The sequence below is a fragment of the Thermobia domestica genome, chromosome 11, assembly GCF_964235325.1.
Source record: "Thermobia domestica chromosome 11, izTheDome1.hap1.1, whole genome shotgun sequence".
Taxonomy (NCBI): domain Eukaryota; kingdom Metazoa; phylum Arthropoda; class Insecta; order Zygentoma; family Lepismatidae; genus Thermobia; species Thermobia domestica.
In genome coordinates this window covers 95458367-95472913 of record NC_137464.1, presented here as the reverse complement: position 1 = coordinate 95472913, position 14547 = coordinate 95458367, and the positions used below count along the sequence as shown (strand labels likewise).

The following is a 14547-nucleotide window of genomic DNA, read 5'->3' as shown; positions in this document are numbered from 1 at the left end:
GTCGCGATGTGGGAATTTTGAACTCTTCACGATAAGGTTTTTGGATGTTGCAAAGTTCATGAGTCTAACACCGCTGTCATTACTTTCCTTATGTAGACTTTCGTTACCTATAATCGATTTGAAAATATCCTTTCGTCCTACCTTCGCACTGAAATCACCTAATAGAATTTTCATATGGCATCGCGGGAGTTGGTCAAATATCCGTTCCACTTCTTCGTAAAAGCTGTCTTTTATATCGTCATCCTTATCTTCTGTTGGGACATGTATATTTAAAACAATAATATCACACCACCGATCCTTAAGAGTAATAAAAGAAAGTGTCAGTAACAAATTCAACCCGCTAATTGTTGATATTATTCGTTTTGAACGAAAAACCCTGTTCCTAATTGGTGATTTTTATTTCCTTCCCCGTAAAAGAACGTAAAACTTCTGGAATTTACAGTTCCATTTCCTTCCTACCTAACTTCCTGAACCGCTACTAAGTCCATCCTATATTTCTCTAACTTACCCATTATGGATTTTAACGCACCTACCCTATAAAGACTTCTAATATTCTATATTCCAAATTTCATGTCCATTTTCTTTTGTTGAAGTCGTGCCAAGTTATCAGTCCTTGACCAAGGCTTCTGTGAATGTTTCTGAATAAGTTTTTTTTTCCCTTTCAGAATGAGGTTGTTAGCCTTACCCAAACCCCCAAGCTGGAGGACCACTCCTTGTCGTCTGTCTGCGACTGCTTATTCAGTATATTCGCAACTAACATCTATATCTAGAGGCATTCTCCTCGATTCGCAACCTGAGGACGCGCCATGTCGTGGTGTCAGCAACCCACGTTACACGGCAGCATATAGTAGTAGTTCAGAAATATAGTTCTGGGTCTCCGTCACTTTCTAACACACACACACACACACACACACACACACAAAAAAAACACTTTGTTTCTGGAGTAAATAATAATAATATATGATGATGTGGTGGTGGAAATTACATACAGAAAAGTCAAGAATTAAAATAAAATTCTATATCACACAGAACATTATAGGAAGTTGCTAATAAAAAAATACAATTTCTTCTGTTTGTTGATGTTTAAGAACCATAATGTATATTACTTCTTTTCCTAAGAATAAGAATAATTTCGTTACCCGAAACATACCAGTGGGTATTATTGGAAAATTAACAAGGCTAGATTACAGTATGATATAATTATTTTATATATACAGAGTGGTCCATTTTAATTTTTCCGCAGGAATATCTAAAAAACGGTTGAACATAAATGAACCAAACAAAAACCCAAATAGAAAATGCTATGGGGCAAGTCGAATGGTGTTGTCGCGGTGCCCCCCAGGGCCGCCCTTCATAAGGGCCCAGGGCTCAACTTTAAAATTTTAAATGGAAGCATCGGGCGATTAATACCTCTTTCGATAGATCTTAAAAAGCTAAAAAGCGTTGTGGCAAAAGATTTTTTATATCGGCCACCGTATTCAAGATAGCAGCCAAGACATGTTGCCTGTATCAGATAGAGCGTCCAGTATCACTAATATGAAAACGGTTGAACATAAATGAACCGAACAAAAGTTCAAATAGAAAACGCCATGGAGCACATCGAATGGTATTATCGCAGTGCACCCCAGGGCCGCCCTTCATGGAGCTCAGGGCCCAACTTCAAAATTTTAAATGGAAACGTGAGTCGAGTGATACTTCGTTCGATATATCTTTAAAAAACTAAAGAGCGCTGTGGCAAAAGATTGCTCAATGGGTCACAGTTTTTAAAATAATCACTAAGACATGGACCTGTATCAGATAAAACATCCAGTGCCCAGAGAATGAAAACGGTTAAAAATAAATGAACAAAACAAAAATTCGAATAGAAACTCAAAGAGGGTATTTATCATTCCACGGCTCGAGAATGGTGCAACACAGGAAAAGATGATTAGAGTGAAAGTGCCACAATGCAAAGGAGGAAATCTAATTCCTAGAAAATTGTCACTCCAACCTTAGTTATTGCAAAGTGAATCTACGCAACAAATTATTTGAAATGTGTTTTTATGAGATAGATATCTCTGTAATGGAAAAAAGTAATTAAAATTCGTGTTAAATGATACCTTCCATTTTAATTACAGGCAGTGATTTGATGAAAAAATGAATCAACTGAAATGCGAAACAAAGAACAATGCGATTTTAGAACAATGTGTACAAACGTTGGTTTTGTTCAACAGTCGTCTGCATGATATTCGTTCGATTCTTTCTCTTCTGCATCTTCTTGTATGTGATAGAATATGAGGTTCACTGAGATATTGTCCACAGTTACATTCCGAATAACTTTCAGCGGTAATTTGTGATCCTTAGTAACGAAACGGTACATTACTGATGCAGATGATTTCCAAACATCTTGCACGCATTGCGTTAAATTGTCAGAGGCGAAGGGGGAAGGCAAAATGTTTGCAAGTTCCAAAAATGTATTATTAAAACCTTTGTTTCTCATTTCAGTTGCCTCTTTCTTCCCATCCAATCACACTTTGCAATACAAGTGGGTGTTACCCTTGAAAGTAGAACCAGTCACTTGTACACATAAATGTTCCAGACAAACCATACCTATTGCAAGTAAAAGTGGGATTCTCATTTGAGATTTTACCATTCATTCCCGTTTCACCCACTTACGGAGGGAGATCGGAAAGATAATTTTCTAAGAATTAGATTTCCTCTTTTGCATTATGTCACTTATACTTCAATCATTTTTTTCTCCGTTCCATTATTCTCGAGCTGTGGAATGATAAATACTCTCTGGGATTTTCTATACGAGTTTAATTTTGTTTAAATATCTCCAACCGTTTTCATATTAGTAGTACTGGACGTTTTATTTGATACAGGTACCATGTCTTGGCGGCCATTTTGAAAACGGTGACCCATATGAAGAATCTTTTGACAGAACGCTGTTTAGTGTTTGAAGATCTATAGAACGAGGTATCACTCGACCCATATTTCCGTTTAAAATTTCTAAGTTGGGCTCTAGGCCCCCATGAAAGGTCATTATGGACATCATCATTCGACGTGCCCCATGGCATTTTTCTGTTTCACTTTTTGACTGTTCATTTATATCCAACTGTTTTCATATTAGTGGTATTGGACATTTTATCTGATATAGGCATTGACTTGGCGGCCATCTTGAATGCGGTGACCGATATGGAAAATCTGCCACAACGGTTTTTGGTTTTTAAAGGTCTATCGAACGAGGTATCACACGTCCCATCTTTCCATTTAAAATTTCAAAGTTGGGCCCTGGGTCCCCATGAAGGGCGGCCCTGGGGGGTATCGCGACAACACCACTCGATTTGTCCTATGGCATTTCCTATTTGAGTTTTTGTTCGGTTCATTTATGTTCAATGGTTTTCGAGATATTTCAGTGGAAAAATTAAAATGGGCCACTGTATAAAAAAGAATGTTTGTGTAATGCGAATATTTCTGACATCTTACCTTGGACTCGAAATAGCTTCATTCATAATGTCGATTATCTTGGATTTAGCTTCAGTCGCTTTCTGCACTGCTTCCATAACGACTTTCAATGGGATTCCAGGAATCTTGATATCTGCCTGAAGAGCAGTAATGCCTTTTTTGGTTCCAGCTAACTTGAAATCCATGTCTCCCATATAATCCTCTATTCCCTGGAACGAAAGCAAATATTATTGCACTTGCATGTATATATATATAAGTAATATTCATGCTGAATACATTCAAGTTTATCAAACGAACACTCACGCACTCTCAAACATGTGATATAGATTACATAACACATCTTAGAATTAATTTACATCTTGTACATAGCTACAAACATGTTGCAATTAAATCTTTGTTTTCTAACAACTTTAAGATAAAAAAAAATCAATTTTGGCTTTATCAGTAAACCTAACAACGTTCTTGAAGCAGTGTTGGTCCGACACTAATATTCAAATAAGTAAAACCTGCCTTCAACGGACCCCTTATCAAACGGAAAACTGTCTTAAATGGAAATATTTCACGGTCTCATGAATTTTGGAGTAAAAAACGTGTAAAAGTCTCTTCATTAGGCGAAACTGTGTTATGCGGACAACAGAAAGCAAAATAAACCTTTAGCGGAAATCTGAGTTGTGGGACAACAGCATTTAGAAATTTTTTAGACATTCTGTGAGAGGGTAAACATATACGTTACACTGCTTGTGATAAATTCTTCATTCTTATGTTAAATCTTTCTGGACAGTGTTGACCTTCCCAATCATTACTCATATTCACCCCCACAATTTTCGGCTAGTGCTACGGAGCAAGTCAGCTGCCAGTTTTCTTTGTGTCGGCGTACTTCTGTTCCGCTTGTGTAGCGGCTAGCGATAGCCGACAAAAAGGGAGAAGGAGAAAACTGACAAAACACGATTCTGGAAAGAAGGAATTGAGGCAGCCAAGCAGGAGTCATAAGTCTCTATCACGTGTCGTGAAGACCTGCAAGGAAGGGTTCAGAAGAGAAGAAATTGTATGGAAGTGGTTTGTTAGTGTCAGAGCGAAAAATCATCGCATATCGGGCCCTATGTTACAGAAATACGCTAAAACGGTAGCTGAAAAACTAGGTAAAACTGAATTCAAAGCATCTAATGGATGGTTAGAAAGTTTCCAAAAAAGACATCAGGTAGTTTTTAACGAACTTTGTGGTGAATCGTGTGATGTAAGTAGTGAAACATTTGATGAATGGGTTGCTGAACTATCTTCCATAATCGAAGGGTATGACAATGAAAACATAGCAAATGGCGACGAGACGGGACTATTTTTCCGCACGTTACCGAATAAATCGCTATGCTTGAAAAGGGAGAAATGTTCGGGAGGGAAATTATGCAAGGAAAGATTGACTGTTTTTTATGTGATTTTATCAGGGGAAATGGAAAAACCCTTAGTGATCGGGAAGGCTGCTAAGCCACGATGCTTCAAGAACATGGACCTACAAAAATTACCTGTTGATTGGAGGTCCAACAAAAAGGCGTGGACGACAACACAAATCATGAAACAATGGTTAACAGCATTTAAGGGCAGAATGAAGAAGCAAAACAGGCATGTTTTGCTTTTTCTGGATAACGCAATATGTCACCCTCATATCGAACTTTCCACCATCAGACTTGCTTGATTCCCTCCAAACACCACAACCAATGGACATGGGCATCATTCAGAATGTTAAAACACTTTATCGTAAGCTGTTAATGCGATCTTTGCTCGGCAATATGAATTCTACATCATCCGCCTCTGAACTAGCTAAACGCGTCCCAGTTCTAGATGCGGTCATTTGGATAAGCCAATCTGTAAAGAAGTTGTTACCAGAAACTGTGACGAAGTGTTTCGAAAAATAAGGATTTCCAACGGGTAAAATTATTGTGAGCAACATGTAAAATTTGGGACTTTTCACTTGCGTCCTTCCTGAGATATTTGATGGTGAAAATACACCATTTTCGAAAATTCGCAATGTTTAAAAATGTCCAAAAAATCAAGTATATGGTTCTCAGATCTGAAACTTGTTTGGGACGTTGTCTAATATTTTGTTTCTATGTAGGTAAAAAATTGAAGGTGAGTCTCATTTATTTCTTTCAAACTGTACATTCCAAAATGGCCTTTTCTAGGTTTCCAACCTCAGTGTTGAGAACTTTTTTTCGACGTTCTAAAGTACGTCTGAATGTGCACAGAACATAGAATGTTGTCCATTCCATTATTTTTCATATGGTTTTGGTTTGAACTCACTATCTTTAAAATCTAAAAAGTTACAGCGTTTAACGTAATCCTCTGAGAAGTGCAAAATACGCACACGAACCTATACAGAATGGCCGCTACAAACAAGCCTGCGTGGCTAAAAAATAAATGAATACTCGTTTTTAACTCCCTGAATGTTGTAAAATCTTAGAAAAAAAATTAAAAAACAAATAAATTTTGTCAGCAACCTTTGACCTGGAAATTGGTCGATTTTATTTGGATTGCCCCCGACATGATCCTTGCAGACAGACGAACTGGTCTGTCACGTATTGCAAAGATCCTAGAGAACAGTGTGAAGCGTGTGTATTACATCGTGCATGTAGTTGGTATGAAAAAAATTGTTTGCAAAGTGGGTGCCCAAACTCCTCACAGCTGGTCAGAAGCGGATAAGACGGGACTGTGCACAGTGGGTTGCGCAGTTTTACAGCGAATGCTTTCAAATTTATTAACCAAATTGTAACTGTTGATGAAACGCAATTATATGTGTATGATCCCGAGACCAAAACTCAGTCTATGCAGTGGTGCTATAGTGGGGCACCAAGGTCGAAAAAATGTCGCAGAGAAAAATCCGCTGGGAAAGTGACGAGTGTCATTATTGGGGATTATGAGGGGGTAATGATGAGCGAATATCTGGAAAAAGACATTACACTGAATGCTGAAATGATACGTGAATCAGCTGGAAAAATTGCATACCGCATTGAAGGGAAAGAGGCGAGAGAAACTGTCCAAACGCATCATCTTCTTGCAAGACAATGCTCTTTGCCACAAATCAGCCATTATAATGCAAAAACTGTGTGAACTGAAGTTTGATATCACTGACTATCCTCAATTTCCCAAAACTTAAGATGCGCCTGAAAGGAACGGAATTTAGAGACACTAATGACGTCATAGCAACTACAGAAGCATGAGTTGCAATGAGCGAGTCTTCAATTATATTTCAAATCACGTGTTTCAACATATATACAAAATAAGCTTTATAAAAACTTAGTTTACAGGGAAAGGTAACATATAGAAAAAATCTATGACAAATCCGGTGCATGTAAAAATTCTTAAACTGCAGTCTTTACTGCATGTGCAGGTTTTCCACGCCCCCCCCCCCCTTTTCCTCCCAAAAAAAAATCCAAAATGTAAAATGAAACACAATATAAGACATGTTTACATACGGAATATGTATCTTGCGTCACTATTTCGATCTGTGTTTGAGGCAATGCTGAATACAACTAAAATGGAGATTTTTAGAATAATGTGACAAGCACTCCTTCGGGCACACCACACAGTTATCGTAAGAAAGTGCCTTAGTAGAGAACGTACGCGTGCTTTCTGTGCGAATAGTAACGAGTTCGAACCCTATGGTTAAATCCTACCCCGTGGTATTTAGTCTGACTTATATAGCCTCAGTGAAGTTAAAGGGCACAAAATTACACTCAATCAATCAACCACATTTGAGAAGTTACGCAAAAATTAGTAATTTTTACGAAAATATATAGATCGTATTGGTCTAATCATATACAACATACAGAATCTCATTGTAGGATTAAGAATCTCTTAAAATAAAATTCGTACAAAAAAAAAAAAAAAAGCATTAATCTTCTTTTACGCAAGCAACACTTCGTTCAATTGAAAACTGGTCTTTAAGAAAGGGAGATTCTTAATAGAGGCTTTTACAGGATTTGTATAAAAAGTAATGAAACCAAATTCGGGGAAATAAATGAATTAAAGATATCGCTACAAATCATTAAAATGCTTCAAAATAGAACATGTGGGCGTCAACACACTTCTGACAACTAGTCTCCTAAGCTTGGACGCTCTGGAAGTTCTTCTCCAGAATGTCCTTAAAGCAGTGCGTCGAAGCCGCTTTGATCTCTGCTACAGTCACACAGTGGTGTCATTTGAGGGCTGTCTTCACTCGGTGGAATAAAAAGAAAAGCAAGGGCCAGATCGAGACTGTAGGGGGGATGGGGAAGCGTTGCAATCCCGTTTCGGACCAGGTAATCGTTACTATGAAACAATTGTGACTGGGCATTGTCATGATGCAGTTTCCAATTAACGGCAATGTCTGGCCTCACCTGGTGAGCCTTCCTTTCAACCTTTGTAGCTCTTCCACGTAAAAAGCACCCTCATGTACAAATTTGTGGTGGACCACATCCTTGGCGTCAAAGAAGACAATAAGCAAGGCCTTGGCCTTCGATCTGCTCATTCGAGCTTTTTTTCATTCGAGCTTTTTTTATTTTATTTAAAGAGAATGCTGTTGTGTGCTATTCGGCATTTTGTCTCCAGGTCGTACTCGAGCAACCATGTTTCGTCGCCGGTTATCACATTGTTCAAAAACTCAGACTGTTAGAACTTGCTGCAAAAGATCTTTGCAAAGAAGCGCACAATTTTGTCTTTGGTCGTCTATTAAAACTTTTGAAACGAGCTTGCAACAGATTTTTGTCTTCAGTAAATTCTTGGTACTGGTGGTGCACAGTCATTTTATCAATTCCTAAGCGGCCTGCGATCATTCAGACAGTTAACCGCCAGTCTGAGTTGAATATATCACACACATGTTGCACACTGTCGTCGGTTCTGCTCATGAACGGACGTCTTGCGCGGGGTTCCTGTTCCACACTTCCTCGACAGTCTTTGAAGCACTTGTGCCATCTCAAAGCAGAACCTTTTGATACACTTTCATTTCCGAACACTTGGTGGATCATGGCGAACGTCTTCCTAGCTGATTTTCTGAGATCTACACAGAATTTAATGGCGTAGCGCTGTTCGATAGAACGTTACATTATTAAGCTTCAATCGAGTCTACAGATAGAGGCCCACTTAAACCACGATACAAACAGTATAGAAGCTCGTAGGCGACTGACACTAGATACGTTTTGAAGCTTACTTCCCTTTCCATCAAACCCGCTGAAGAAGTACAGTACGCTGCGCTGCGACGTACAGTCGCGTCAGAAAACAATTGGTCTCATTGCGTTTTATACAAATCTTAAATTTTCCTCAACATAGTACTTTGCTATGGATACGATATGAAACACAAACCGTGCAGTAATGAAAAACTGTACTTTTGGAACTAAAATTTTCACATCTTTTATTTCATTGCAAGTATATGAACCTCTGTGTTCTATTATTTGGAATTAAGTTCACTCTTCACAAAGAAGAAATCAATTGTAGCTCTCTGATGACAAATCTTTTCCGAACAATATCCTTCTTAAGTAAGCCTGGAAGCACATGGAATATGTCAGGAATACGCTCCTTATAATCATTGTTCATAGAATTCGTTGTCATATGCACTATAATGACTTTTCAAATCTATTTATTTTTTTATTACTACTACTCTTATTTTCATCTGACTCGTTAAATAGCCATTCCGGCAAAGAAAGAAAGAAAAAAAAAAACATAAAAATTTATACGGTACTTTCATAAGATTCACAGTAATTCGAAGGAATTGTAGCTACTTGATCTGTATGGAATGCTGCGCTGTTGTCAAAATTACAACGATAATGTATATTTCTTATGTACTTTTAAGTATTATTTTTATTTACGGGCAAAAGGAGCTATTTAAAAGGCACAAGCTATCAAGAAAAAGAAGAAGAAGAAATTACATAAAGAAATAATTTAAATATTTTGTATTATATTGAGATTTTGCTTGTTGTCGTTGCTATGGCGATTCATTTACCTGTTTTAATGTCGTTGCTATAGTAACTAAAAAAATATAGATGTAACGAGGAACCATCTTGTGTAATCTGAATGTACAATATTTTAAAGTGTCGAACAAGACATAAGTTGAAAGATAATAATATATATATTTGAAATGCATTACTGTGTTGAGTTATTCCGGATAATCTTGTGTATTGCATAAACATTTAGAATCAGGGCATATATTAGCTCACGACAGAATTAACGTTACATATTATATGGTGCCGAAACCCAGGAACTTGGAGATCAGTTAGAAGTATTAGTAAACTATCACGGATTATTTATTGCTTCGTAATAAAAGAAAATGAAATGAAATGAAATGAAATGAAATTTTGAGTTTTACGTCCCACGGTTATGCCGGTTAGGCTAAAAGGAGACGGTGATGATGAGAGATGAGTGAAATGGTGGAATGAAGAAAGTGGGAGGAAACGGGAGAACCCCGAGAAAAACCACGCACACGGTGTTTGTCCACCACGAAGTTCACTTGGCGGGAGCAGGGTTTGAACCCGACCCCAAGCACCAGACGTGAACGCTCTACCACTGAGCCACCGCGGCCCCCGTAATAAAAGAAAAATTTACAGAAGACCCATAATGAATGCGAATACCGGAGATGAAGAAGTTGATGTTCCTGAAACTGAAACTTTAACAGATGTAATTAAACTTTTACAACAGCTAGGACAACAAATGAATTCCATGTCACAACAGATTGATACTAAGTTGGAACGAGTAGCACATAACTTTGATACCCGATTGGAACAAATGGATTCCCAATTGGACATCAGATTGAAACAGATTGCTCACGACAGAATTAACGTTACAAAATGATTGTTGCATAGACGAAAGCAAAGAGTGAACGCTAACGAGAGAGTGCATGTTTTATTATTCTTCACCGACCCATGATTTGGGTAAGAAGTGGTCACGAATAGGGGTTTAAAATATATTAACATTATGAGACGTTCATATCGATTCCAAGAAAAAAAATACGAAGACGTGATACTTGACAGAAGATTTACTGTAATTTAGAAAGTTAAGAAAATGCGATCCAAGAATTTCTAAGATAATAAGAGAATTACAGTAACATCCCTTACCATATTGGAGTTCTATTACATAGCAATAATTTCAGTGTGTTGCTAATTCTCTTGTCCAGCAAACAATATCTTGAAGCTTCTAATTGAGTTCAAGGAACTATTAGGCGGAAGGTGACGTCAGAGGATAAGCAAGACATTGAAATTATTGTCATGTAATAGAACAGCAACACGCTAAGATATGTTAGTGCATTTTCTTTCTAAGATGTTTCCTACATTATATATATATATATATATACAGGGTAGGCCATTTTAATCAATCCACGGAAATATCTGAAAAATGATAAAACATAGAAGAAATGTTTGAAGTACACGTTATATATTGCTAAGGGGGAAAACCAATTCCGCCAAAAGTACCCCTCCCCGCCCCCTAAATGGGGGTAACGGGGGGTAACTTTGAAATGTCAAATAGGAACATGGGTCGAGTAATACCTCGTTCGAAAGGTCTTGGAAAACTAAGTAACGCTGTACCAAAAGATGTTTCATATGGAACACCAGTTTCAAAATGGTCGCCATGATATAGTTCGGGAACTCCAGTACCCGTAGTATGAAAACCATGAAAGGTAAATGAATTGAACAAAATTGAAATACGTAAATATCATAGAGCATATCGAATGATGTGATCCCTGTGATCCTAGCGGCTTCCTTGAAGGGGTCTTGTGGGCTAACTTCAAAATTTCAATGTCCGACCGGACAACGGTTCGGGCGTATGCTTGACCTCCCAATGCTGTTTGGAAGGCAGACTTAGGGATAGAGAATTGGTGCACTGAGTTAATGCGGATGGCCAGAGTTACATTTTGATTAACTATTAGCACTCATGTCATATTGTGAGCTTGAGGGACGAAACAGTGTGTACGTATATCCCCGAAATGCTTTCCGAATAACCAGCACGCATTGCATAAAAGTTTCTGTGGCGACGGAGATTAGCAAATTCACACGTTTGTAAGTTCCAGCAACTGCATTATTCGACTTCTTTCGAATAACGTTCCTTCTGTTTTCGCATCAAATCATATTCAGCCATACAGATATGCGTTACCATTCAAATAAAATTTCACCTTTTTTTAGTCACTACAACGTCATCCTTACAAACAATTGTTTCAACCACACCATACCTATATGTAGCGTAGCCTTAATTTGTGAATTAAAGTAGAGTTCTCATTTGAACTTTCACAGTTACTTTCCACCCCACTCACATACAGAGAGCAGGAAGAGATTGTTTTGCAGGACTTGGATTTCTCTTTATACATTATGGCAATTTTTCTCTAACATTTTTATCTCTGTTGTATCATTCTCGAGCCTTGGAACGCCTCCATGGTTTTCCTATTTAATTTTCGTTATTTTCATTTATCTCTAACCGTATTCATACTATGGGCACTAGACGTTTTCTTAGACACATTCACCATGTCTTGGCGATCATTTGGAAAACGGCGTCTCATGTCGAAAATATTCTTACAGAAGCTGTTTGATATTCATTTGTCTATGTAACGTGATGTTACTCGCTTCAAGTTGCTATTTGAAATTTTCAAGTTGGCCCCGGATACCTTTCAGTGGAGTCACCCCGACAACACCTCTCGATGTGCCTTACGTCAGTTACCTACTCCAGTTTTTCTTCTGTTGATTTATCTCCAATCGCTTTCATACTACGGGTACTAAACCTTTTCTCTGACACGGATACTGTGTTTCGGCTGCCTTTTGAGAACACTGCCATTTCACCTCAATTGTTTTCTCCTGCAAGATGTTTGATTTTGCAAGATTTATCGAACGAGGTACCACTCGACTCATGTTACTATTTGAAATCTTGAAGTTAGCCCCCAAGATCCCTTCAGGGAGGCCACTGGGATCACAGGGACCACACCATACGATATGCCCTATGGTATTTACGTATTTCAATTTTGTTCAATTCATTTACCTTCCATGGTTTTCACACTACGGGTACTGGACTTTCCGAACCATATCATGGCGGCCTTTTGAAACTGGTGCTCCATATGAAACATCTTTTGGTACAGTTTTACTTAGTTTCCCAAGACCTTTCGAACAAGGTATTACTCGACCCATGTTCCCATTTGACATTTCAAAGTTACCCCCCGTTACCCCCATTTACGGGGCGGGGAGGGGTACTTTTGGCGGAATTGGTTTTCCCCCTTAGCAATATATAACGTGTACTTCAAACATTTCTTCTATGTTTTATCATTTTTCAGATATTTCCGTGGATTGATTAAAATGGCCTACCCTGTATATATATAAAATATTGAATCATGTTAATGACACATTTCTCAACTATAAAACAGATAGACAACTTGCCGTTGTATTTCACGTACTTTATGTATGCACGTATGTAAATCTAGAATATTATGTTTTCTATTTTTATATTTATTTCTTTATTATAATTATATTAAATCAAAAAGAAAACAGAATAATTTCTACTTGAACACAATCCTGCGAAACGAAGACAGAAAGTGAAGTCAGCAATACAACTGACCAACACAGCTACACGTAATTCGACAAAACATGTATTGTTCTCATTAAAGCCCCGAACGTAGTGAATAAGCTTGTGAAAAGGCCAACCAACCTGGTATGATTACCAGGATTACGATCTTTAAACCGGTTATTTTCGTACATTACTCATCCTCAGTACGGTACACTTCCCCTTGAGCTATTCCATGTGAAATCAACAAAATTTTCAGGAAAAAAAAATCTCAAAATTTGATGAAACTTGATGTACATGTAGGCCCCTATGAAAGATGAAAGATGATCATGCACCAAATTTTAGCCCTGTACCCCCTGTATTGTACAGTTTTTTTTTTTTTTTTTTTTTTTTTTTTTTTTTTTTTTTTTTTTTTTTTGTAGAACCTTGTTAGATTTAATTGTCATAACTTCCGTAAATATTGAGTTAGAGAGAGTATACCATTTTGAAAAGGAGAGAATATGCTACAAGATATGTCAGGAACATTCATTTGAAAATCAAATATTATTTTCGGTAAATTCCGGGAAAATTTTGGATCAGTGATATCTCAGAAAGTGCCCATTTGATTTCTTTGAAATTGGGTACCAAGGTAATCCCATATGTCCGGTATAAGTGTGCCAAATGTCAACATGGGCCAAGAATGGGCCTGGAGTCTACAGTGATTTTCGTGTGAGTGACCATGTCGGGAGACACACCTGGGGTGCAATGTGACAACTTGTCAATTCGTCAGTACTGGTGAAGTAAGGTGTAACTGACCTAGCAGTAATATTTTTCTGTTGCAATCTGTAATTCAGAAATCCTGTGGGGATCTTGGAACATTCCATTATCAATCGTAGCACATTGCATTGACGTAAATATGTGAACATTCTAGAAGGTTCTAGAACCGCCTGGGACATGTTGGAAAGTTTTAGAATCATCTGGAACATTCTACAAAGTTCTAGAACTGTCTGGAACATTCTGGCAGTTTCGTAACCTGTATAAAAGCAGAGTGCATTGACACTGCATGCCAGTAAGCTCTTAGCTCTACACTGGACAAGTCTAGCTGGAAGTGTCTATATAGTGTTAAGGCACAGCTAGTGAGTTCACAGTGACTATAAAGTGCATTTCCGAGTATCAATAATGGATAGTCCCGTGATCCAGGTGCAGCTTACCTGTGTGCATTCAAAAGCTGCATTGTTGCTTAGGTAATTCCACTATATCAGCATCGCGAAGTCTCTACTGTACTAATCGATTTGGCAGTCATAGCAGTAAAGTGAGGGTTGGACTTCGCCCGGTGCAAGCTTGGATGGCAGAACTGGCTCCACAACTCAAAACTCAGAGCCTGAGCAAGGTGTGCAACAAGTGCAGGAAGGAACTAAGTAGGCGCCGTTCCAGAGCAGCTGACGTACAGGCAAGTGATGACCAAGAATCGTCTGATGGGCAGTCTCCTAGTGCAAATCCTGATCAGTCTTTCACATCACCTGACGGAACAATTTACGTATTGAACCAGATTTTCCAGGTATTTGGTGCGTCCCCAATTCAGAAAAAGAAGCTAAAGAGATTGGCACCTCATGTGTCTCTTCCGAC

The 14547-nt window shown here is 38.1% G+C and overlaps 1 protein-coding gene across 1 annotated transcript in view; it reads right to left on the bottom strand.

The window, feature by feature from the left end:
* The window catches only part of PNPase (polyribonucleotide nucleotidyltransferase 1), a 71052-nt gene that overhangs the window by 23845 nt on the left and 32660 nt on the right, over nt 1-14547 (bottom strand). The window contains exon 6 of the mRNA XM_081730840.1: nt 3469-3656. Coding sequence (XP_081586966.1) covers nt 3469-3656 — 188 coding nt within the window. The remainder of the gene's footprint in view (nt 1-3468; nt 3657-14547) is intronic.